Source organism: Gossypium arboreum, chromosome 4 (assembly GCF_025698485.1).
Source record: "Gossypium arboreum isolate Shixiya-1 chromosome 4, ASM2569848v2, whole genome shotgun sequence".
Classification (NCBI taxonomy): domain Eukaryota; kingdom Viridiplantae; phylum Streptophyta; class Magnoliopsida; order Malvales; family Malvaceae; genus Gossypium; species Gossypium arboreum.
The window spans coordinates 122,329,041-122,354,141 of record NC_069073.1 but is presented as its reverse complement, the minus strand read 5'-3'; the positions used below and the strand labels follow the sequence as shown (position 1 = coordinate 122,354,141).

The 25,101-nt window shown below is 36.6% G+C and overlaps 3 protein-coding genes and 1 pseudogene across 4 annotated transcripts; 2 read left to right on the top strand and 2 right to left on the bottom strand.

Moving 5' to 3' along the window:
• Positions 1–245: 245 nt before the first annotated feature.
• LOC128291542 (protein SHORT ROOT IN SALT MEDIUM 1-like) lies at positions 246–10,138 on the top strand. The gene is given in 24 exon segments (XM_053026704.1): positions 246–372; positions 553–639; positions 1,047–1,250; positions 1,502–1,792; positions 1,957–2,048; positions 2,356–3,045; positions 3,152–3,197; positions 3,821–3,913; positions 4,003–4,058; positions 4,450–4,564; positions 5,472–5,683; positions 5,785–5,848; positions 6,071–6,219; positions 6,221–6,242; positions 6,696–6,726; positions 6,852–7,945; positions 8,079–8,153; positions 8,346–8,420; positions 8,500–8,868; positions 9,120–9,332; positions 9,431–9,472; positions 9,551–9,613; positions 9,722–9,758; positions 9,761–10,138. Coding segments are annotated over 23 exon segments (4,155 nt in total). The 5' UTR covers positions 246–372; positions 553–567; the 3' UTR covers positions 9,811–10,138.
• A 2,018-nt stretch (positions 10,139–12,156) lies between these two features.
• On the top strand, positions 12,157–13,537 carry LOC108480559 (transcription factor MYB106-like; annotated as a pseudogene).
• A 550-nt stretch (positions 13,538–14,087) lies between these two features.
• Positions 14,088–17,304, bottom strand: LOC108480560 (uncharacterized). The gene is made up of 5 exons (XM_017783596.2): positions 16,684–17,304; positions 15,837–15,936; positions 15,612–15,747; positions 14,623–14,718; positions 14,088–14,544 (listed from the first exon to the last, which is right to left on the bottom strand). The coding sequence occupies exons 1-5, from the start codon at positions 17,084–17,086 to the stop codon at positions 14,407–14,409; spliced, it is 873 nt and encodes a 290-aa protein (XP_017639085.1). The 5' UTR covers positions 17,087–17,304; the 3' UTR covers positions 14,088–14,406.
• Positions 17,305–17,696: 392 nt separating this feature from the next.
• Positions 17,697–24,720, bottom strand: LOC108483002 (ARF guanine-nucleotide exchange factor GNOM). 2 transcript variants are annotated; one of them, XM_017786160.2, is made up of 4 exons: positions 24,436–24,704; positions 24,260–24,345; positions 22,143–22,968; positions 17,697–21,921 (listed from the first exon to the last, which is right to left on the bottom strand). In XM_017786160.2, exons 3-4 carry the CDS (start codon positions 22,875–22,877, stop codon positions 18,262–18,264), a joined length of 4,395 nt encoding a protein of 1,464 aa, XP_017641649.1. In that variant the 5' UTR covers positions 22,878–22,968; positions 24,260–24,345; positions 24,436–24,704; the 3' UTR covers positions 17,697–18,261. The 2 variants fall into 2 exon arrangements, with proteins under 2 accessions (XP_017641649.1, XP_017641650.1); XM_017786161.2 differs by lacking the exon at positions 24,260–24,345 and having other exon boundaries at positions 24,436–24,720.
• Between the last annotated feature and the right edge of the window lie 381 nt (positions 24,721–25,101).

Here is a 25,101-nt window from a genome sequence, read left to right as displayed (position 1 = left end):
AATAATTGAGATTGAAGAGATATTTAGATATCGAATTGAATATTAGAGATGTTTAATAGAGAGTTTGGGACAAAAAGCTCAAGTATGAAATTGGATTTGAAGCCAAATTTAGGTATCATTTTGAATATTGAAGTCAAATTTAGGTACTAATTCGGAAAAAAAAAAGACTTAGGTACCAATTTGAACATTAAAGATAAACTAGGGTACCAAATAGTATATTAACCCGTTCATTTATATTAGTCTCCAGTTTCTGGTCATCTTTAAAGTCACGCCTCACGCGCCCCTTCCTTATTTTCTCAGTCTTCATGCATTAGGGTTTTTCGATTTCAATTCTTAGCAAATTTCAACAACTCGTCTCCGCCTATCGTTTTTGTAATTTTCCATTACCTTCTCCGTTTTGGTTCTCTTTTTTTTTTTTGAAAAAAAAATTAATTAGCCTATTTTGTTTAGAAAAAGATTCATCTTATGTTTCCAGAACGAAAGACATTATGAATTTTGCTTTATCTTCTTTAATTGCTCCCTTGACGTTGTTTTATATGTTGTTTATTGCAGATTTTATTCAATTTAATGTATTCGTCCAGAGGGACGAATGCCTACGGGCAGCAACCTTACGTTGGCCAATCCGGATACGCCCAAAATGTGAGGGTTTTAAAGACTCTGTTATCAAGCTCCTTTTTCTTTAATTCGTTTCTAATGTTTTTTTTTTAATTGTTACGTATAATGTTGGGACTGCGTGGTTCTGGTTTTCAAATGTTTTTCTAAGGATACACTGGTTGGTTTTGTAGAATGAACTGATAAATTCTACTTTCTTTGATATTGCTTCAGTACTTGACCCTTCTGTTTTCGAATTATTATTCCAAAATCTTTATTGTAGCTGAACATATAAATGTTTAATACGAGTAAATAATTGGATTTATAGCTGTGGCAATACGTCTAAATTCCCAATTTTGCTATGTTCCCTTGCAATTAAACTTTAGCATGTTTTATAATTAAAGACTTATCATGGGGTCCGGTTTTGTTTACAATCCTTTTGGCAAATTTTGTAGTTGGGTGCTGGTTATTCTAGTAGTTCTGTTGGAGGTCCTGATGGGGGAGCTCAAATGTCCTTGTCTTCTCGGCATTCATCAATTTTAGGTAGTTCTCAAGATACTGAAGTTGGTGGATACAGAGCCCTTCCCTCAGTTTCAGCTCATTATGGGGGGCAATATAGCTCCATATATGGCACATCTGCTTTGAGTGCTACTCAGCAGGTCAGTGGATTTGGTTTCCTTTTCCTTTTTGTTTGCTTTGGTAATTTGTAAATCTTCGAATTTTTCTTTAATTAAACCTTATCATAGAGATTTGGGGATCGGGGTGGTTTCATCTATTGTATTCTGGATTTCTTTTCCTTGGGATTTTTCGATATGTACAATATCATTAAATGTGGTAATTTTGTACTGGACAATACTATTAAATTGTATTGGTTGAATTTTGAATTTGATGGTTTTTTTATATGTACTAGGTTCCTGCTGCAAGTTCCAAAGGGGCTGGAGCATCAGCTTTGGAAGCTCGTAATGCTTATGCCTCAGCTCTGCCAGATTCACCAAAATATGCATCTACTGACTATGTTTCATCTGCAAGTCACAGTTATAGTCACAAAGGTGACCAAATGTATGCTGAGAAGATTCCTGACTATCCTACAGTGGAGAGAAGACAATTTGGAGAACGGCAGGGTAGTTATCTGGGGAGGGATTTGTCTAGTGAGCCAACTGGAAGATATTCTGATTCTGCTTTTTTTGGTCATCAGCATCAGGTCTAGCAATTTTATAATGTTTCCTCAATTAGCTTCTTTCTGCTTTTTATTGGCCTCATTTTCATGTTGTTGATATAAATCTGTGCCACCCTTGTCCATTTTCTAATTTTGTTCCTTTTTCTCCTTTGGTTTTAATCTTTAATATTTTCTATATTGTGCAACAGCCTGACATATATGATCGTCTTGATCAAGCTGTCTTGCTTCGACAAGAACAATTGCTCAAAGCTCAATCAGCCTCTCATGATAGTAGTTCAAGGTATTTATTATTTTTATTTTTATTATTACAAATTTGGGAGGGGGAATGGGTGACGCTTGGCTTGAACCCCGGTTTTTGGTGCCACCGTACGACACCCTTACCACTCCAACTGTGGCTATGTCGTCAAGGTATTTGTTATTTTGGTAGAATATTTAATGTATGATTTCCAATTGAGGATGTTTGTGATAGCAACAGATCTTCACTTGTAGTATTTCCTTGTAAATAAATGGCCCAGCTCAACCTTCTGACTGTTTGTTAGACGGTAATATATTGCTTACGAGACTGAGTAGCAACCCATTTCTGGCAGACAAGCTGATTATCTTGCAGCAAGGAGTGCTGCTGGTCGACATTCCGCACAAGACCTTCTGTCTTACGGAGGAAGAATAGAGGCCGATCCCCGCAGTTTATCTTTGCTTAGCTCTTCTTCTTCTTACGGTGGACAAACTCCTTCGATATTAGGGGCAGCTCCAAGGAGAAATGTTGATGATATGATGTATCCACCTAGTTCTGCAAATCCTGGTTATGGAGTGAGCCTACCACCTGGTAGAGATTATGGAACAAAGGGGCTTCATGTGACAACCCTTGAGACTGAATATCCTGGTAGCACATTGTCACGCAGTGGTCTTCCTAGGATTGATGAACGCAAGGACGATAGGGCTGGTTACCTTAGGGAGTTTGAGATGAGAGAGGAGGAGCGTCGTCGGGAGCATTTGCGTGAAAGAGAGAAAGACAGAGAGAGGGAGAGGGAGAGGGAGCGAGAACGAGAACGAGAACGACTACGAGAACGGGAACGAGAACGTGAACGTTTGCGCATCTTGGAGCGACGGGAGAAGGAAAGAGAGCGGGAGAAGGAGAGAGAACGAGAGCGCAAGCGTGCACTTGAAGTTACACGTGCAAGAACTCCACCAAGAGTTTCTAGGGACCACCGAGGTCCATCTTTGACAAAAGAGGCTCGACCTGTGAAGCGAGAATCCCCACGTCGTGAAGCTTCCCATAGGTGGATCTTGATGTTTTACATTCCATCCTGCTCTAGTTCTGAATGTTTAGCTCCTTGTGTTTCTCAGTCTTCTTCATAACTAACTTCATGTTCTCTATTGCTGAAGGCGCCTTTCACCTGTTAAAGAAAAAAGGAGAGAATATGTAAGCAAGGTAAAAGGACAATGCAAGAGCTTCCATTCGAAGATAGTTTGAACTTCATCAAGAATTTGCTTTTTTTTTTCCCCTTTGGAATCTGAATTTCTCTGAAATCTTCCTGTTATTAATCTTTCACGATGCTCAAATATTTTGATGCTTCCTGTTGGTATTTGCCTCGTGGTCCACTGGGCTAGTTGCTTGGATCCAAAACCTAGAGAATTCCTCATATGTTTATATGCCCTTGCTCACTCATTTTGAGTGTAATGCTTTGACCTTTGTTTCTGGGCACTTTTCCCCCCCTATTTTGCTCCTTCAATCCTCTTCTTAGGTGGTTTTCTTTTCCTGCATCCTCTCATCCTTGTTGAGTAAACACCATATTCCTTCTACGGAGACTATTTCAAAATTTCAGAGCTTCCTGGGTTTATATTGGCCGTCTGCTCTAAACAATGGTGGTTGGGTTGCACTTATAATTTTTCCAATTTATGAAAATTTACCTGTATTCTAGAGAACTTATTCAACTTTTCTGAGTTGGAGTCCATTTTCCATGTATTTACCTGTAATATTGATATTTAATTTTGTTATGTGTATGCCATTTGAAATGTTTTTGAACCTTTTTGCTATATTCTGCTTATTTGCAGGTATATACATCCAACTTGATAGATGTAGAGAGAGGTTATCTGTCAATTGATAAGCGATATCCAAGACTTTTTGTGTCTCCTGAATTTTCAAAGGTCTTTTCCTCTTTCTCTCAAAATTCAGTTATGCATTAAATTTGCATTCTTAGGTATTCTGTTTTACCTAACTTCTTCAACTGTTGTAGGTTGTTATAAACTGGCCAAAGGGGAACCTTAAGCTCTCTATGCATACTCATGTCAGGTATCTTTCCTGGATGTATTTGTTACTTGAGTCTTTGACATCTCAACCAGCATTGAACTTCTTGATCTGTTTTCTAAAGACTGAAGTGGTCTTGCCATCATGGATGTTGATATCTGTGAACTATTAATTTCTTAATCAATTAATTAGTTTTAGGACATGAAATTGCTAATGCATTGTTTTCCATGAAGCTTGGACTTTTGCTTGTGGAATAACAAAACGATTGAGCAAAAGATTAGTTGTTGAAACTTAAGTAGTTGTGGAAGACAAGTCAAAATCCTGCCCCATGTTCATTTCATGTTATTTCTCCATCATTAACTTTGATTAACTAGATGATATTATATCTAATGCTTTTATGAAATCATAATAGTTTAATTTCTGTTGTGAGGAGCAGCTTTGAGCATGATTTCATTGAAGATAATTTAGTTGAATCCAAAGAACTTTCCAGCAAGCTTTTGCCTGTTGAGCCTGAAAAGCCAGAACAAGGAAGTACAGTGTGGAATGCAAAGGTGGGTCATTTTTAATTGTGGCATCTAATGACAAAAGCTAGAGTTTTATCTAGAATAATTTTCTTTTTTCTTTTGTGGGAAGCAAGTTTTTATCAACTGTGACTTGGTTATTCATTTTTCTCGAGTAGCCATTTGAACATAATATCTGAATGATTTACTGAGTTCTTGCTGATTAAAGCATTTAAGCTTGTAAGTTTTGTTTTGTATTAATGTAATTTCCATTGCAATAGTTGTTTTTAAGAGTCAAGCTTCATTTGAAGTAATGTGCTACTTTGGATCAGCCTCACTTGAAATAATGATATTTCTTGTTTGGATGATAATTGAGGAATATGCTTCCAGCAGTGCCTGCTTAATCTCTATTCTTTTGGTTGAATTGCCATTATAATTGCTTGGTATTGGTACTTCTGTGTCATTCCTTATGTTACAAAGCAGCCTTAGAAGGTGTTTTCTTATTTGTTTGATCTAGAAGACTAAAGCATAGAATTTAGTTTCCTAACAGTTTTCTTTTATTATCTACATAGTTATTAGCTACACTATAAGGATATCAAATATAGTAATCTTGTGCATGGTTTGTTTTAACTTTTTATGGAACTTATTTGAACATGCTAAGTACTGAGAGTATCAGTACATTTTGTTATATTTCCTATTTTGAAAGGAAGAAAATTTTATCTTGTCTTCGAATCTATTGTATCATATTTAGACTTTTACTAATAGAGAAACCTGTAGAAGCATGAGCGATGATGCGATTTAAGTAATGAATAACTTTGAGGTTTCATTTGTATAATTCATGTATGATTTAAGCTCTCCCACCTGCTTGTCTTTTTGCATTTTTTTATAGGAAAATTGAATATTCATATCAAATGTGATTTTATCATGTTATAGTAAAGTATCTTGTGATTTTGTTCAGATGATGTTGATGAGTGGATTAAGCAGGAGTTCTTTGGAAGAGCTGTCATCTGAAAAAATCCCTGATGACCGTATACCTCATATTTGCAATATTCTAAGGTTTGCTGTTCTTAAAAAGGATCATTCTTTCATGGCAATTGGTGGACCTTGTGTTTCTGCTGATGGCAGCAATCCTGCTGGTGACGAGTTCTCTCTAACTCAAACAGCCCTTAGGTTTGTCCTGTCTGGTGATAGTTGAATGCTATGGAGAGTTGTTTTGGAGAAATGTGTAACTTGATTCATTTCTCATCTGTGGAGTTGTTTTACTTGAGCAGATATGCGCAGGATGTAGTTAATCTTGATTTGCAGAAATGTCAGCATTGGAATCGTTTCCTTGAGGTATTTTTTATTCATTCTGATTGTGTCCTGAAACCTGATGTCATATGGTTCTTGGAATTGACAAAACTGATAAAAGCTTTTCTGCTTTAGATTTGAATCTTTTTAATCAAAACTATTTGTAAGGATCCTCTGTTAGTTTATTTTTTGAACCTATTGTTCAGGCTTAATTGTAAGAATGTTCATTCTATTGGACTTGAAACCCTTTTACATTGTTATTTGCAGATACATTATGACAGAGTTGGCAAGGATGGACTGTTTAGCCATAAAGAGGTTACCGTACTGTTTGTTCCAGATTTATCTGAATGTCTCCCTTCACTTGATGAATGGCGAGCCCAATGGTTAGCTCATAGAAAAGCTGTTTCTGAGAGAGCGCCAGCTGTCTTTGAAAAGAGAGGTATTGTTCTATTTTATTTTTCCTGCCTTTTCTGTTAGGCTTCCTGATCCTCAATTGAATGTCCCAAAAAATGCATGTTTGTATATAAGCATCAGCCTTGTCAAGAAGATGCATGCTTATTATGGGAATAACTGTGACCCTCTGATGTATACTTAGACACATTGATCCACAGAACAACAGAAGACAAGCCAGAATTATTACAGGATTGCAAAATGCCAAAACTCTTGATCTGTAGATTTGTCTCAAATCTAAAAATCTTGCACAAACTATAGCTTTGAGCAGTGCGTACAAGGAAACTGTCAATTCCAAACTACTTGATATCAGTTTTGGGTTAAGATGGATATATGGGTGACCCATGGTAGCTTATGTCTTTTGCTATATATATGTTGTAATAAAATAGGGACTAGTGAAGGTGTTACCTACTTGACTAATGGAAATTTTGTTTACTTTCAGAAATCAAAGGAGAGGAAAGAAGGATCAAAAGGTGAATTGATTATTACAAATTTCATCATCTTGTACTTTTGCTTGCATATATTCTATGGGCAGATCAATTATGAATTGGATCGATAGCTTCTTCCTTTACTTCAAATTTTCATTTATTTTGGCTAGACAAGGAAGCAGATAATACAAAGCAAACTGAAAGAGGCAAATCAGGAAAAAAGATTATGTCCATGTCATCTAGTGATGGAGTAGTTGCCAACAAAAAGGAGAAGGATGGCAAATGTATTGAAGGAGATGGTTCTGAAGGAAAGGCTAGTGGGGGCGAAAATAAAGTTCTGGTAAAAGATGGCAGTGAAATAACTGTGGAAGGAGGTCCTGAGAAAAAGGAAAGTGGAGAAGCTGCTACTGCTAAGACAGGTGTTGTGAAGTCCGTGAAGAAAAAGATTATAAAGAGGATTGTCAAACAGAAGGTTGCTAATAAGACAGCTGCAGAAGTAAATACTGCTAGCAAACCGAGCAACAAGGTTGAAGATGCTGGAGAGCAGAATACTAAATCAGAGATTGGCAGTCAGCTGGAAGAATCTTCTGCTGGTAGTGCAGGGATTAAAACTTTTGCACGGAAGAAGGTTACAAAAAAGGAGGCAGTTGGTAAAACTGATCAGGATGAAGATAATGATGTTCCCCTTGAGGCAAAAATGGAGGTAGAAACGGGATGCTCTGGAGATAAACCAAAGGATAATTCTGATGCCACTGCTGCAGCTGTAGAAAATGCCACTGTGAAAACAACTTTAAAGAAGAAAATTATTAAGAGGGTGCCCAAAAGAAAGGTTTCTGCTACACAAGCTAAGGATGAAGTAGCTGAAGTTAAGAATGATGGCGGTGAGGATGAGAAAAAGGTTGTTTTAGCTGGAACTGAGACCTCAAATATAGGTAAGCAAACAGGTTCAGAAAAACAAGGTAATGCTGCAAGTTCAAGTAAATCAGAATCCAAGCCTGAAAAGGAGAATAAGAAGGACGAAAAGTTAACGAACACGGAGTCGCTGAATGACAAGAAAAAGGTTAACACTAAGTATACTTGTGATGTCAAGGGGGGCAAATTGAAAGAAGGGGAAAAGCCAAAAGATGAGAAAGAGGAAAAAGATGGTAAAGATGAATCCCGAAGTAATACTAACAAAGAATTGAAAGAAAAGAGGAAGCCTGAAGAGCCTTCTCTGAAGCATCCTGGATTGATTCTACAAACAAAGTGGAGCAAGGATTCTAAAGTAAGTTAATAATATCTTTGAAGCAGTGTTTTGTACACTGGGTTGAAATTTTGTGAAGGAAAATGTTTTTTATGCATAAACTGTCTCATATTCCTATCTTGTACTTGTCTAATTATGAGTCCCAATGCTGCAGTTGCGTCCGTTGTCACTTTCACTGGATTCACTTTTGGATTATACAGACAAGGACATTGAAGAATCCACATTTGAGGTTTCCTTCTCCTTATTATCTTTCTGCCTTAATATCTACATTCGTTTTAATATTTTCCATCCTATATATTTTCGTTTTTAACTTCATGATTTACATCAAGTGCATTCCATTTTTTGTTTTTAACATTGCTGAAGCAGTTTTTGTTTTTATTGTTACTCTATAATTTACATCAAGTGCATTCCATTTTTGCAGCTTTCATTATTTGCTGAGGTGCTTTATGAAATGCTTCAGTATCAAATGGGTTGCCGTATTTTGACATTTCTCCAGGTTGGTTTATGATGATTATTCTTTATTTTACCTAATTCCCTATAAAAGATTTGTCACTGACATCCTTTTCATTTTGTAGAAACTGCGAGTAAGATTTATTACAAAAAGAAATCAGCGTAAGAGGCAACGGGAAGAAAAATCTGACAAGGAAACTGAGAAAACATCGCCAACAAAAAGATCGAAAAGCAATGAGCTCCCTGTGATGAAAAATGAATCTACTAAGTTGGACGCGTCAACTGCAACTCAGCAGGGGGATGAAATGATTGTGACCAAGGAAGAAACTACCACAGATCAAGTTGAGGAGCCAAAGATGGCCAATGAAGAAACTAATGTTGATCATGTTGAGGAGCCGAAGATAAAAGATGAAATAGAGGAAGAAGATCCAGAGGAAGATCCTGAAGAATATGAAGAAATGGAGGATGCAAGTCAACCCAATTCCTCTATTGAGGTAGAGTTTCTTCCTCCTCTTTAAACAGGGAAGCTGAAATATTTTTGTCGGACATTATTTTCACTAAAGAATTTCTGGATGCATCCCTTGAATTTCAATCTTTTCGTTCTATACTACTAATATTTTATGTTATATTATGATTGACTTTCCATTTTACACCTGGATTACTTCAGGGTGGTTTGATTCAGCAAATTCATTTTCATATGTTTATTGCTGTTATTTATCCTAATTAATGAAAGATTGTAACTCAGAAAAATGAAGAAGAGAAGGCACAAACGGATGCTAAGCCTGAAAAGGGGTCTGAAAAGGAGGCTGAGAAGATTGAAGCTATGGCATCTACCAAATCTGAAATAACCACAAAAGCTGCTAGTACAGATGCTGGGCCTGAGGGAGAAATGTCAAGAAAGGAGCAGAAAGTTGATCCTAATAAGAAGGTGCCTGCTATTGATAAGGATTTGTTGCAGGTATTTTCCATTTTACTTCCATTTCCCTTGCCTCAAATCTTTCCCATTTATTTAATGCTTTTTCATCTCTTATTAATGCAAGTCTCGTTTGTAAATAGGCTTTCAGGTTTTTTGACCGGAATCGAGTTGGCTACGTTAGGGTGAGATCTAAATCTTAGTACTTATTTTGGTATATTCTTTTACAATGGTGATGATTGGTGGACGCTTGTATTATACAGGTCGAAGATATGAGGTTGATGATTCATAGCTTGGGAAAGTTTCTATCTCATAGGGATGTCAAAGTAGGATTCACGATTCTATGATTCTTTCTGCAGTTGTTTGTCATAATTTAACTTTTTATATGGTACTCTTGCATTATGGGTACTCATGGCATTCTTTACCTGCATCAGGAACTAGTGCAAAGTGCATTGTTAGAGAGCAACACAGGAAGGACGATCACATTCTTTACGATAAGCTGGTTCGTATGTCTGACATATAAAAGCCTTTGGGGTCCAATAAGATGTTATAATCTGTTTTGCGTCTAATGAGGCATGCCCATTCAAGGTGCGACTCCTAGGAGCTAAACTTGAGTCACTGACGTTCAAATAGAGGGTTTTAGCTTCTCTTAGTGTATAAGCTATTGGTATATGCAAGGGATTGTTTGCTCATGGCATATATCATGTCAAGAGATTAGTCCAATGTGGTCTGTGGTCTTAGGCCTTAGTGAATGTTCTTAATCTATTTGTTTTCATTTTCCTTATTTGAATTGAGATCAACTGTATTTTAGCCAATAATTGTTGGATATCTATGGTGGTATTCGGTCAAAACTTCTTTGAAGCAGCTCTTGTCTGCTATTTTGATGATAGGTTCAAACTTTGTTGGTCCTCGAAAAAAGAAAACTGATGGTATTCCATGTGATTTTACATGGTATGACAGCCGTTAAAGGAGTAAATGAATGGGGTGTGAGTAGAAAGGGGCACATTAAAGGAAGTAGGTGAATAGTAAAAGAGCCATAATTAAAAGTAGAACATGTTGGCAGGCAATTCCTCACTCACAACTAGTTTTGGTAAACAAAGTAATACAAAGAGTGGTTTCCATTTAGCCACCAACTGCATCTGTTTCAACATTCGTTAATTCATCCTTCAAGCTGACACATTATCTCACCCTACCTATTCTCTCTTAACAATAATAAATCTTGAAGTATTGAGATGAATATAAGCTTGTAACAAATAAGTAAATAAATATGTTTGTTTGTGTGGTTTTATGAGGAGTTAATATTGAGCTTGTAGCTGCTGATCAACTCTATTTAATGGTAGTGATTCCAATCCAAAATCCGCCTCAATTTTGGATGGATTGTCGGGCACTTGATTTCAAAGGGGTAGAAAAGCTAATTCATAATTTCTTCATTTTTCTCCTAATAAATATTTCCAAAATCTAAAGCCAAGGTACCTCTCTCCGGGATATTAGATTATGTTAAGCATGGGGTGAGTATAGGCTTAGATGATTATTATGGAAGACATAAATATCACAAATGCTTCAACCTAACAGCAAAGCTAGGAATTAAATCACCTTTTTTTTTTCTTACCACGTTTTTCAGAAATTGGGGGTAATTTCCACAATTTCTGCAAACTTAATCATTTATTACAAGTAGCTCCACCATTTTATTTCATCTTAAATGAAGAATTCATAAAAAAATCTTTGCTTCATCAAATTTCTCAACAGCTTATAGATTAACATTGCTATCATTATTAATAAAATCTCATTAATGTAATTAATTAATCTGATTTAATGATTAATTACTTGAAAACTTTCAAGGAAAAAAACATTTAAGTGCCATTAAAATGTATGATTAATGAAACGAAGAAACAAAGATTTTATTAATACACCATTTCTTTGTTATATATGTATACATACCTTGAATTAATTCGTAGCATTTTTACTTAATTATTAATTCTTTCTTTTAAAATCAAATGTTTGGTCGAATTGTTGTTGTTTTGAAACCATGCTTTTAATTAATCACTTAATAATTACATTTTAAAGCAAATGTATATCCAATTTACACATACAACCATCCTCTCCTTTCTTTTTTTTATTTTTGGGAAATGAAAACCACCGACTTTCTCCCAAAGTCTTAGGAACAAAAAAAAAAAATCTTTTTATATTAAATGTCACCTATTAAAACATGGTCATGATATTAAATTAAAATTTTCAACCTATATCAAATACACCTTAAATCTCAAATTAATTTTTATATGCTTACAATCATTTATCATGATGGTTGTGATTCTTTTCTTTAAAACAACCTTATTATATTAATTGGTATTTGAGTTTAATATTTTTTCTAATGTGGTACTTATATTTTGTAAAATTATACATTTTGGTACCCAAAGATTATAATGTTGACTTGTTACTTTTTATTGTGTAATTCGAGTTTTAAAGTTGATTTGATTAAAGGTAATTGCTAATAATATTAGGTTTGAATTCTCATTATTTTTTAATAGAGTGAATTTAATGTTAATTGTGAAATCATTTAATTAATTAAATTGATGACCGTGAATTTTATCAATTTTAGGTTTGATTTTAATAATATATTAAGGGTATTGATGGTATCATGTATGCAAAAATGAGTTAGAAAAAATTGTGAATATGATGATAAAGAAGTAATAAATATATATATAAAGAAAATTAAATGACATTGATTGTCCATAATAAATTGATTAACTATATCCAGATGTAATAATAAAGGTGGGTATAATGGTCATATATCATTAACTATGTTTACAAAACAATTGCCTTTATATTATATTGCACTCGTATCCCTACTCCCAATCACCTCTCCCTCATTTTCATCGCTTTCAACTTTATATATATGTTCATTGTGTTGATCCAAAAAGCCAAAGGGAGTTCACAGAAATTGTTATACAGTTCTAGCTAAGGTTCATTTGAAAGATACATACATACATATATATATATATATGGGGAGGTCACCATGTTGTGAGAAGGTAGGGTTGAAGAAAGGTCCATGGACCCCAGAAGAAGATCAAAAGCTCTTAGCTTACATTGAACAACATGGCCATGGAAGCTGGCGTGCCTTGCCTTTAAAAGCTGGTCATCATTTCTCAATATCTTTATACATATATATATGTTTTTGCTTGCTATATATTAATTTGATATATATATGTATGTATATAGGGCTTCAAAGATGTGGAAAGAGTTGCAGACTGAGATGGATTAACTACTTGAGACCTGATATCAAAGAGGAAAGTTCAGTTTACAAGAAGAACAGACCATTATTCAACTCCATGCCCTTCTTGGAAACAGGTACTTTAATATTAAACATAATCCAAACCCCATTTTTTATATTAATTTGTGTATATATATATATGTATAGGTGGTCTGCCATAGCTACTCATTTGCCGAAAAGAACAGACAATGAGATCAAGAACTACTGGAACACACATCTAAAGAAAAGGCTAACCAAAATGGGGATCGATCCTGTCACCCACAAGCCTAAAACCGATGCACTCGGCTCCACCACTGGTAACCCTAAAGATGCTGCTAACCTTAGTCACATGGCTCAATGGGAGAGTGCTCGTTTAGAAGCTGAAGCTAGACTGGTTCGTGAGTCCAAGCTAGTTCCTTCAAACCCTCCTCAAAGCAACCATTTCACTGCCGTTGCGCCTTCGCCGACTCCGGCAACTAGACCGCAATGCCTCGACGTACTCAAAGCATGGCAAGGTGTCGTCTGCGGGTTATTCACTTTCAACATGGACAATAACAACTTACAGTCCCCTACGTCAACGTTGAACTTCATGGAGAACACCACAACATTGCCCATGTCATCATCATCGTCTGTTAATGGAATGTTTAATGAAAACTTTGGTTGGAACTCATCGATTAATCCATGTGAAAGTGGGGATATTTTGAAAGTTGAATATGGCAGTGATCAAATTCCAGAGTTAAAGGAAAGATTGGATCATCCAATGGAATTGCATGAAATGGACTATTCTTCAGAGGGTACATGGTTTCAAGAGTTGTTTGGATTTAATGGTTTATGATTCTGCAGAAGGATTCATCAAAGGAAAGAAAAAGCTATCTGGTTTCATCTTTGAAGTTCACTTAAGTGTAGGATTTTTATTCACAAGTGCCTTCACATATTACCATTAACTGTAATAATAAACCTTCAAATTAATAAATTAAAAAAACTCACAAGGGTTTTTGGCCTATCTAATGTTTTCACTTCCAAAGAAAAATGAGATATACATCATCTATTTGCTATTTTTTAAATAGAATATTAAAGAAAAGGAAGATGGTGGGTGCATAAGAGTGAGTAACATAGGTAGCTATAACTCATTAATAATGGCGTTCATTTCTTACAATCATCTAATGTTGTTGAATATCTTTAAATAATTAAATACCAAGCTGCTGCTTTTCCTTGAATAATTTTGCTAATGGTTGTTTTTGAATAACATGAATATCTGACAACAATCTTGGTCTCTCCCAACTGGGCCTAAAACATTTCTACAATTTGTATGCACAATAATAATATTGAAATTTTACAACATCCACCAGACAAAAGAGCAACCATTACAAAATATGCGTTTATCATTGACTCATTTCTAAAAGAATTAAAACGAAATTTTCACAGAAAGTCAACCTAAAACTTTGAAGCCCATAAAAGATGCAAATTAAAATAAGGGTGTGAACCATACACTTCAGTATGAAATTATAATCTCCAAATATTAGTGTAAAAACAATAATGTCTAAATCCAGTAATCATTCTCAACATATAAGTATGTATATATAATACCCTCAAGCAATTCCAATACTACAAATAGAAGCTATATTCTTTAAGATCCACCTATTGTGACACACTTAGCCCTTTCTTTATTATAACTGGGGCCCTTGTTTATTGCATTATCACAAATTTAGCCCTGTTATCAATTATAGTTCATCTATGAAAAAAATTACTATGTAAATCAAGTAATCAAATTATACTATACATTATATTTCAAGTTTGTGATAAATGAAGTTACATTGTAGTATAGGCCTATATGGTTTTCATCTTTGGCCATCATAGTTATACATTTTTACTTTATATCAGGCCCTCTTGATCTTCAAGCGATCTTTTCCGGGCTTTCAGGTTGAGCTCGAGACTTTGAGGTAACGGAGGTGTTCTTCCCCTGCGGAAGAGAACCACGAGTGCCCTCACCGTTCGGCAAAGATCGAATACCTACACAATAGTACCAAAGATTCTATAAGAAAATGGTTTCCGTACTGGACAAGCAAACAGTTTCTGAATCTAACTAACCGATGAAGCATCGATCTCTGCAACACCTTCACATCCTTGCCCTCCTCCCTGCATTAAGTCACAATATTTTGCAGCTTCATTCTCATCTTCGAATACCTGTATGTAAACTGGAGATGAGTCCGAAAACACTTGTGATGAACCAAGGTAAAAGTATTAAGAAGGCCCCTTATTAGGAGTTAGATACCCTTTAATTAAAAAACGAACAAATTAATCCCTATATATTACATCAAAGAGCAAATTGATCATTTCTTTTAAAATTTTCATACATTTGTACGGTTAAATACTGAAGTGATTGACAAAATAACTGGAAGTGACACATAGCGTCATGGGCAAAGCTAGAAATTTGTTTTAAGGGGGGCCAAAGATGAATCGCAAATTTTTGGGGAAGGGGCCAAAGTGTAATTTTACTACTATATTAACTTATAATTTCATAAACTTCAAAGGGACTAAAAAGCATATTTACCATTTTCTGAGAGTGCTAAGTCCACTACCTACCCCTTATATATGCCTCTGCATGTCATGTCATGTATACCTCATGCTAACATATTGGGACCAGTTTTTAATAGTAAAAATAGATGAAATTTTTAACAAAAGGACTAGTTTGCTCTTTGATCTAATGTACAGGGACTAATTTACCTATTTTTTCAGTATAGAGGGCAAAATGCAATCTAACTCCTAGTATAGGAGCTTCCATGATACTTTTACAGATAAACCAACAGAAAGAAAGTGAATGCTATAAGATAAAATGACAGCTTGATCTATTTACACCCGGAAAACTGCAAGCAATTTGAAACTCGGAGGCGTTACCGGTTTGGAGAAATAAAGGCATATCATATAGCATACAGCAAGGATATACTAATTTTAAACCATGGACATACAAAGTCCTGGTAGTCCTTGATTAATTGTGATTGTTATTTGATTCATTGACAACCGAGACTACACAATGAAAAAAAAAAAAAAAAACGAAACACAAAATCAATGATACTTACAAGAACTCCTTCCCTAACATCCTCCACCAGCATCTCAAACTTAGTACCAGATCTAGGCTGTTCGGTTTTGTTTCCGAACCCAGAACTCCGCTTTCCTCCTTTAGAAAACAATAAGCCAAGTTCCGTTTCGACTTCACTGTTAAAAGAAAAGAATGTAAGGCAGGGCATGCATAAGAAAATAGCTCAAGAAAAGATTATCCTGGGGTTTTTGGAACTAAATTAGACCTGCGGTTTCTTCGAGTTTTCATTGTGCACAACTGGTTTTCCTTGTGAGTTAACACGTATACAGGTTTCAAAGGATCTCTCCATGGATTTGCCTCCAACACTGAAACAAAAGATCAGATGCAGAAAAGTACTTAAGCTTTGTAAAAAGAAACAACATATCAAAAAATTTACATCAATAAATTCCAGTTTTGGTCACCAAATGCATACAAAAACTCATATACTCTATAGTAAAAGTATCATGGAGCCTTTGTACTACGAGTCAAATTGCATTTTGCCCCCTCTACTAAAAAAATAGGCAAATTAGTCCATGTATGTTATAGCTCAAAGAGTTTATTGGTCCTTCAAGTTAAAAACTTCATCCATTTGTACTTTTATCTACACTCTATATATGTTAGTTCAAAAAGAAAAGGGAGTAAAATGCAGTCCAACTCTTAGTAGAAGAGGCTCTATGGTACATTTACCTATACACGGATCAGACTGACCTTTTTTGGTGAAGTACTCGTGATCAATATATATCCAGGCATATGTATGAGCATATAACTCTTCAAATACATTACAAAACATGGAATAAAAAACATCATTATACCATGATGTGACATTCACACCCTAGTCCAGAGGCTGGTAGCATGATTGGTTAATTCTATGGAAGAAGTATAACCTATGAACTATAGCAAATAGCATCTAACTACAGAAATGCCTAAAGAAGAAAGCTACAATTACAGACAATCCACTAAGCAATAACAGGGTTTGGCTAAAGTAGTCATTTTTAGGCTACAATCACAATTAAAGCTAAAGAGAGTAGACAAATGCATTGAAAAACACCCAAAATTTGCAGAGCTTTGTTTACCATCATAACTGCTGCTATCAAAACTTTGCTGCAAATGCCTCCGCATATCATACGCCCGAGATGAAACCCGTCGCAAGAACTCGCTGGAAGTAGATGGAATCGTACCGTCCAAATGAAGCGCCCTTTCAACCTCGTCTTTCTCACCATCAACACCATCATCGTTACCACCATGACCATCTTCTTCTCCTCTTCTCGCATCCCCTCCGTTGAATTTGCATTTACAATCAACAACTCGATTCAATCTCCCTTTAAGCTTCACGCCAAAGAAAGACGAAAAGCGAGGAAGACGGGTATTGGTGGCAAACGAGAAGGCAACAACTTGGGGACGATGCCGCCGTCGTGTCGGTAAAGGGTTGGTCGGAGGTAGAACTATAGATGGAGAGACAGACGACAGGGAATCCATGTCAAAAAAAAATCTGGGTTTTTTTCTGTAGTTTGTGAGAGAGAATTTTCAGGATTAATTCGTGGGATTCAATTCAAAGGCGTGAAAGACGGGAACTTTGGTTGCCGTGGAGAACTGTGTTAACTCAGTAGAACAGGAGAACGCCAAGTTTGCTTTTGTGAACCTCTTTCCCTGTATTTGACCAAATCTGGCAGATTTTTATTTTTTATTTTGCTTATGTAGAGGTGGGCCAACTCGAGGTGTTGAGATTTGGGACCGACCAAACATAATCTAAGGCTCTGATCTTGTCCCTCTGATTCATCTCTTGTAACAATAAAAAATATAAAGCAAATTAACCATAATCCCAGTATACGTACACGTTTATAATTTCATCCATATGTACAATACTCCACTAAGTTAACATTTAACACATAATTAAAGATGACTAACTCGTTCAACTCATCTCATAGCTATATTAATTTTGATACATGTATAATTGGTATAATTTATATTGAAAATTTCTCAGTTCATATTATGTTTTTTTATGTCATGCCAACTGAAAATTCCACTAACAATAACAAAATTACAGGAGGAGTAGGTCACTCCATATTTTGATCAAATGAACAAAGCATTTTAAGGAATTTCTGTGATAATTGATAAAGCACAAGCAGAGTGATAAAATTAATGGTTCATTGCCATTCCAAGTAAAATCTTCTAATCCTATGCTTCTATACATCAATGAGCAAAGGCAATATACGGGTAACATCCCACCTAGGGATCCAAAGTTCTGATTTCCGACTAGTCGAAACGAACAGGATGAATCCTTCTCACTGCAAAAAAAAAGCCAAAAAAACACCATATGCAAAGACTAAGAACTAAGTAATTTTTAACACAACATTTTGGCAAGGTTCCATGGAGGCAGCAATGAGATGGAAGACCAAGCCAGATCTAGAATAACAGGTAATTATAACTGAAAAATCTTATCCACATTTCTAAGGAAGTCTCACTCTAATTTTTTTACCAATTTGCACCCAATACCTCCAAACGATACTAGGATTTGCGGAATCTCAGCGGCTGCATAACCTAATGTGTCCTAATGTCTCAATGCGGATAACCTCGAGAAATAGCAACGTATTGTGTGTGACTCTATGCTGGCAATCACAAACCCTTTTCAGGCATCCAACTTTACACAACATTTAACTTCCCGCACCAGCCCCTTCAAGGGTGATTGTTTCATTTGAAGGAACAGAAACTGTTTCACCGGAAACTGCACAACCGGTTTCGCCATGCTTGAGCTCTGGACCCTGATCAGGGAAAACCTCCGACTGCAAAGATGGCGCAATGTTATTCACATGCAGCCATGTCAGTTCCCACAAGCTATCTCCACCTAGTGCACTCCTCTGCATGAGTATTACCCTTGTCTTCATTACAAGCAAGATGTTCTTGAGAAGCTCGAGCACAAGCTCCTGAAGCTTCTCACTTTTCTTACCTCGGACTTTTACTTTCATATATTTTTCCATTCGGCTGAGTACACCGAGCCACAGTTTGCAAAATGTAGTTAACTGAGAGAGCTCATGGAGCAGCTGTAAGAACACTTTGGAAAGGAGCTTTGTGGCAAGAATAAGTGTGCCTTCCATGTTTCGGTAGTCTTTTTGGTGTCCCTGAGCAATTTCAAGCAAGTCATCGAGCATTGTGAAGATCACAAGATCGAAACACTGCAACCATAAACCATGAGAAATGTGGATCCCATCTACTCCAGTCAAGCACTTCTGCAATGACAGAAGAGCATGGTTTCTGACCTCTTCTCTCTGGTCCAAACAAACTTTTCTGAGTCCCTGCACAAGCCTCAACCATAAATCACCAATATCCTGAGACATCTTACCAGCATCGTCCTCTCCCATTGCTTCCTTAGCCTCACAGGTCCACCTTGCCAAACAATCAACTGAACCGGACATAAGATCCAGTGCACGTACAGATCGCTCTGCCTGTCCAACACGAGACTCCGCAAACTGCCTCGCAGCATCTATGCAGAGAACATAATTGGCTGGAAGCAAGTGAGCCCCATCAGACATAATAAATAAAAGCGCATCGAAACCTGCTTCAGATGCTTCTGGATGCCGGGCTGTGATGGACAGTAAAGATGTTATTGTACGCCACCCCATTTGAGATCTGATATGTGTAGCATTTGCCTTCACTAAGCGACTTACTTCCTGTGTAATTTGCTCACAGTATGCATCAGCCACTCGAGCATCAAGCTTCAAGACAAGTTGCAGGGACCTCAAGAGTTCATCAGCCAGGTTCTCTTTGTAAGGAAGCAGCCTTTGGCAAATTCTAAGAAGCCCAAAAACTGCCTTCTCTACCAGCGCACAAGGCATAACGGTAGATTGAACAATATTAGCTATGTGCTCATAGACACCCTGCCATAGAAGCACAATCCTATCACGGTTGTTCAAGGTAATTGCAATAAGCAACTCCAGGCAGAAAACTGCAGTGTCTTCATCCTCAGGTGAGCTACTCCCTTTCTGGGGCCGCCCTGCAGCCCAAATTAGGGCCCGTGCTAGTTGCAACAAAGATTCAGCTTGCAAAAACTTACTCTCAGTAAATATGCTGTCAATATGGCATTTTTGAATTGTCTGAAGGGTGCGTTGATGAGCAGCAAGTTGTTGCTCAGTGGGCTGTGATCTTGGCTCCTCTGTATCAAGGGATAAAAGCTGACTGAACCGGCCCATCAATCCAGAGGATCTACGGGGGGTTCCTATGGACTGTAAGTGAGCTGAAGATAAAGAATTCGTAATGGGCTTTCCATGACCAGGGTCTGCAGAGAGCTCTGACTCATCAGCTGCATCACTAGCTACACGAGCTGGAAGAAGCCCCAGCTTGTGCAGTCGCAAGATACAATCCAGTATATTCCTCCAACCTGTACGAATGTAATCACCATATCTATTTGCAATAGTAAAAACAGTAACAGTTGCCATCCTGGCTTTAGCATCATCACCGAAAGCCAACACTGGTTCCTCAACAGATGATGGATTCAAAAGAGTGGTAAACTTGCAGAGTGACACAACTAGGTCATCCAGTACATCTTCAAGATGATGGCATGCAGAAATCTTTGCAACAGCTAAGAATCCATCAATACAGGTCTGGTAAACATCTTCATGTTCAGCATGATCAAATACAACAGAGATAGCAGCAATTGTTGGACCTGACATTATTGCGAACATATCATGGTCAAGGTATGCTCTAGAATCAGCTACAATGAATGGTGCAGTTTTCTTAGACTTGTGCATTAGATCTATCCACCGACTAGGGGTCATTTCAGGATAGCCAAAGCCTTGTTCTGGTGTTGTGCGGATCTCATTCTTGCATATTGAGCGGTATAGTTCTGACAAAAAATCTCGAGGAAGATCATTGCCTCCATTTATATGCCGATTATTCCGGATGAAATCCTCCTCTGTCATCTTTTTCTTTACTTGGACATTGTGCTGGTCAGTGTTAAGCATTATAAGTGAATATGATAATAGCAAAGCAGCATCCTTGTTAGCTAGAATCTGTGGCGATTGCTCATAGTACCTCTCAGAGAATGCCTCCAGCACCCTTTGTATCTTTTGTGATTCTCCAGGCAATCGAAAAGTTTCCAGGAACAGTCTTAGTGCAGTATCCAGATTCATATCTTGGAAATCAAAAGTCCCAGCAAATTCATGAAGAACCTGAACACAGAACTCATCATGATTTCCTAGGAAATCCCCAACAAGATTCTTATCTAATCCAGCAGTGTACCTGAAAAAGCAAGCCACACTTTGGGGGTCAAGTTTGTCAGGCAGAAGATGTGTTCCTTGTAGGAACTCTAGCCCTTTTTTTGGGTCCCGGTTGAAGTGATCAGCTCCAATCATCAACCTTCTCTTGATGTATTTTCTCCGCCTGACAAATGGAACCCAATGAACTGGATCAGCATAGTTATCACACTTCACCATCCAGAATGGCAGATATTCCTCGAGAATAACTGGGGACTGCTCTGAACTAACCGAACCATTCCCGATCCTCTCAGCCATTCCCTGGATAACAGCAATTAAACCATCCAAGGCAAGAATGTGCATTGCAGACAAAGGGCAGTTCACAGGGAATGCACTCTTTGACAACAAATTAGCAAGGTCTTCAAACACATTGCGGCAAGTTATGTCACAATCTAAATTGGCATACATCTCCACCATAAATGTTTTCTGCCTGCAGAAATCAACTAGAGCTTCCATGGCCACCTCCTGCTGCTGGTATGAAGCTCCATATTTTCCTTGTGCAAGCCTCAGAATTACACAGGAAAAGAAAGCCTCGAGTTGTAGTTTGAGTTCTGTACGCAGATGGTGATAAAGATTTAAAACAATACTACACACCATTGAAAGAATAAGTGGACTCATTGACAACCCAAATTGCATCAGATTACGAAATAATTCATCCTGAATCAAGCTTAATAGCCTTGGGTGACGACGAAAGGAAGGCCCACCCAATTCTATGGCAGAGTTAATTAAGCCCAAGGCAAAAAGTGGCACATCTTCATCAAATGTCAGGGTATTTGAGCGCGGATCCATTCCCACATGCTCAACAGTATTTAGTAAAGTACACAAGAAATGAAATATCTCCACCATGCAAGGGACACCATATGGCTCTGTCATGAGGAGCGAATCATATGGGACTGTCTCCTTTCCATTACCAGCTACTGCCATACTTTCTTCCCTCACAGTTCCTACCAGACCTACAGAATTGGTTGCAAAACTTCCAGAAGATGCTTGATCATCATACTCAGAGCCATTTCCATTTTCTGCTTGCTTAGCCCCAAATGCATAATCGTTATCTATTGCACCAAGCTGCAAAAAGCAGAAAACTCTAGATCAGATGAACTGGTGATGAAACTGTAGCTAGAAAAATTAAACAAAACTGAAAAAATATCAATTGGCTTCTGGAAAGTTTTCTTCTACTTCCAGCATGCAAAGAAAACAGATTAAAGAAGAGGTTGAAAGCAAAATAAAAAAAAATACAAATAATAACTAAAAAAGAACAGGAGAGGAACAACAGAACAAGCTCTAACCTCTAGTTTAGCAGTGCCACTTCTGTTAACCAATGCATGCTTTGTGTTCTCAACATTCAAAAGGTGTGAAAATATACACCTAACAAGTTCGTGCATTGTGTGGCGGGCTATCCGCTGCAACAATTCAGCTTTCTTCTCTGCTTGGTGAACTATTCGAAAGCAAGTGTTAACGATTGTGCAAACATGCTGATTACTCAACATAACTGAGGCTTTACTTTTCATGCAAGCAAGAAGAACGTGAAGTATCTTCATCAGTACCACTTCCTCTGATGCTTGATCTGTCACCTCAAATCGGCAGCTAGTCACAGAATCAACTACCAAACGCATAGCTTCTTCAACATTTGCAGTATTTTGATCAATTACATCAAGGGTTAAAATTTTATGAACAGATGATAGAGCAACAGCAGTGATTGGTGCACCAGTTTCATCAGATTGAATCACATCCAAAAAAGGCTGGAGATACGCAGCAGGGTTGATGGTATGCCACTGATTCTGCCACAAAAATATTTGCTTTCTTAATGCCTTCAATGACTGAATTAAAGAGTGTTCTAGCTGATCGTCACTCGACATGTATCGACCACCCCATCTTACATTTCTCCTCATGACAGCTAATACAGCACCTATTTCAGAATTAATCATACATGCTAAAGTAGTTTTGTTAGAATATGTCATATCATAGTCTTCAGGTTCTTCCTCAATTGCCTTGATCCCAGATTGCAGCTTGAGTCGCCCCATTCCTGAGTAATATCCTTCTGGAACCTAAGGCTGTTCTATATTTTTATCAACTGTTAGAAAGGAAGGCGCAGGGATCCCACTGGAGCATAACCTTCAAAAGTTACAGAGATGGACATTATAAACAAGCTCACTAACCAATTCATAAACTGAAAAATCAACTACTCTCAACAACTAAAAAAAGAGGGGAGGGGGGAAGCATCTAAAAAGCAGCATCAGTAGCTACAACAAAAACACAGAAGACTTCATAAGCTAGCATGATAGCATACATAAACTGACACGTGAAAGATAATAAGTGCACTTAAGCATGTATATTCCTATTTCCAGGCAAAGAGATGGACAAAATAAACATCTCAATGCATAAGAAAGCAAAAGATATGAGAGGGTAAGTACTTAATCATATACTCCCAAACCACAGCCTAATGTAAGGCCAGCTTCACTACAGATTGACAGCACCTCAAAATTCTGGCTCCATATATATAATATGCTTCTTACATATGAATCTCTGTGGTAAAATATGCAGCTCCAAGAAGACAAAAGAAAGAAGCAGTGTTTCAAGTAATCTTTCTTTACAAATAATGATCTAATGAAGCATGCTTAAGTTGCTAAGACCTACAGTAAAATAAAATGTAAAGACAGTGCAACAGCAGCACCTTATCAGAATATCACTACAACACCAAGCTCTCAGCCAGCAAGTTTTAAACCTGAATTTGCCGGTGAACCTTACTGTTTCCTCCTTTCAACCAACTCCCCCACCAGGACATAATACCACCGCTTCCCACCATGAAAACCACAAACAACACTAAAATCTCATTATGTTATTTAATGCTAAATCTATTGCAAACCTAAGGTACCCTGAAAAAGCAATGATAAAGTTCCACAACCCATATATCAGTTTGAGCAGATGTGGAAAGCCCCAAAAGAAAATCAAGTTATTTTATACAGAAAACCCCTAGCAATGATGAACAACCGTAATCATCAAAAGAAACTGAGCATTAAACCAACTATAAGAAATCTAAAACAAGATAATGCAGTTATAAAGAAGCTGCAGAATCACTACCAACCATACAGAACCCAAATTTTGTGAAAAAAATAAATATTTAAACATATCTGCCTAAAATCCCTTCCACTTAAAACAACAGGTAACATCGGAAGTATCTATGACAGGCTAAGAGATCTAGCAAAATGAAAGGGGAAAAAAACATCATTTTACCAGATTTCAATCTATAGAATGCAAAGATAAAAACACCAAATCACAGCTTAATCAACTGAAAAAAAAGCTAACATAGATCTAATACACCACTTCAGAACTAATAAAATATGGAAAAGAAGGAAAAAGAAAAGAAAAGAAACTTGAAATTCTAAATGCAGAGATTTTGACTCACAGTTCGAGTCAACCTTCAAGATTCAAAATCGTAATTTTGTTCTTTTTTTTTTTTTGCTGCAATTTCGTTTCCTCAACTTTATACAGCTGCTCAACGCATACACAAAATTATAACAAAAAATAAAAATAAATCGTGGAAGACGAAATTGAGATGAGATCGAGGGAAAAACAAGTTACCTTTGTGAGATCCAACGATGAATTGATATTTTTATTTTCCTTTCTTTTTACCCCTTTTTTTTTTCTCTGTGAGAAATAGAAAAAAGAAGGGGAAATGAGAAACGAGAAAAGCAAAGAGGAGATTCCTGCCTGAGATCGAGTGAAAATGAAAGTGAGATTTCTTAATTTACAAAAACAGCCCTTTAAATTGTTTTTTTTTTAATATATATTTTCTTTTAAATTCCAGGGACCTGTAGAAAAACTGGGCTGATATTTCATATATTTCCATTATTAAAATATCACTGCAATGATAAAAGTAATTATTTTAGAAAAAAATTATAGAAGATTGCCAAAATTTTAAATAAAATAAATAATCGATAGACCAACTGATTTAACAGTAATCCTTTCAATTAGTTAAGCCAATAAATATTTTTATTGAATTAAGTAAAATAATTAAATTATGAATTTCATTAACCGCCAATCATTTAAATTTAAATTGAAATTATTAGCTCAAAAACAAAATAGGATCCAACTTAAACATGTTTAATTTTATTTAAGTTCAACAGAATCTGAAATATTTTTAAAAATGGATGGATATGTTTGTACATAAATCTAAATTCAACATGACCAACTAAATTCGGCCCGACGATAATAGTTAAATCTTAAAACATGTGAAATCTTTTATTA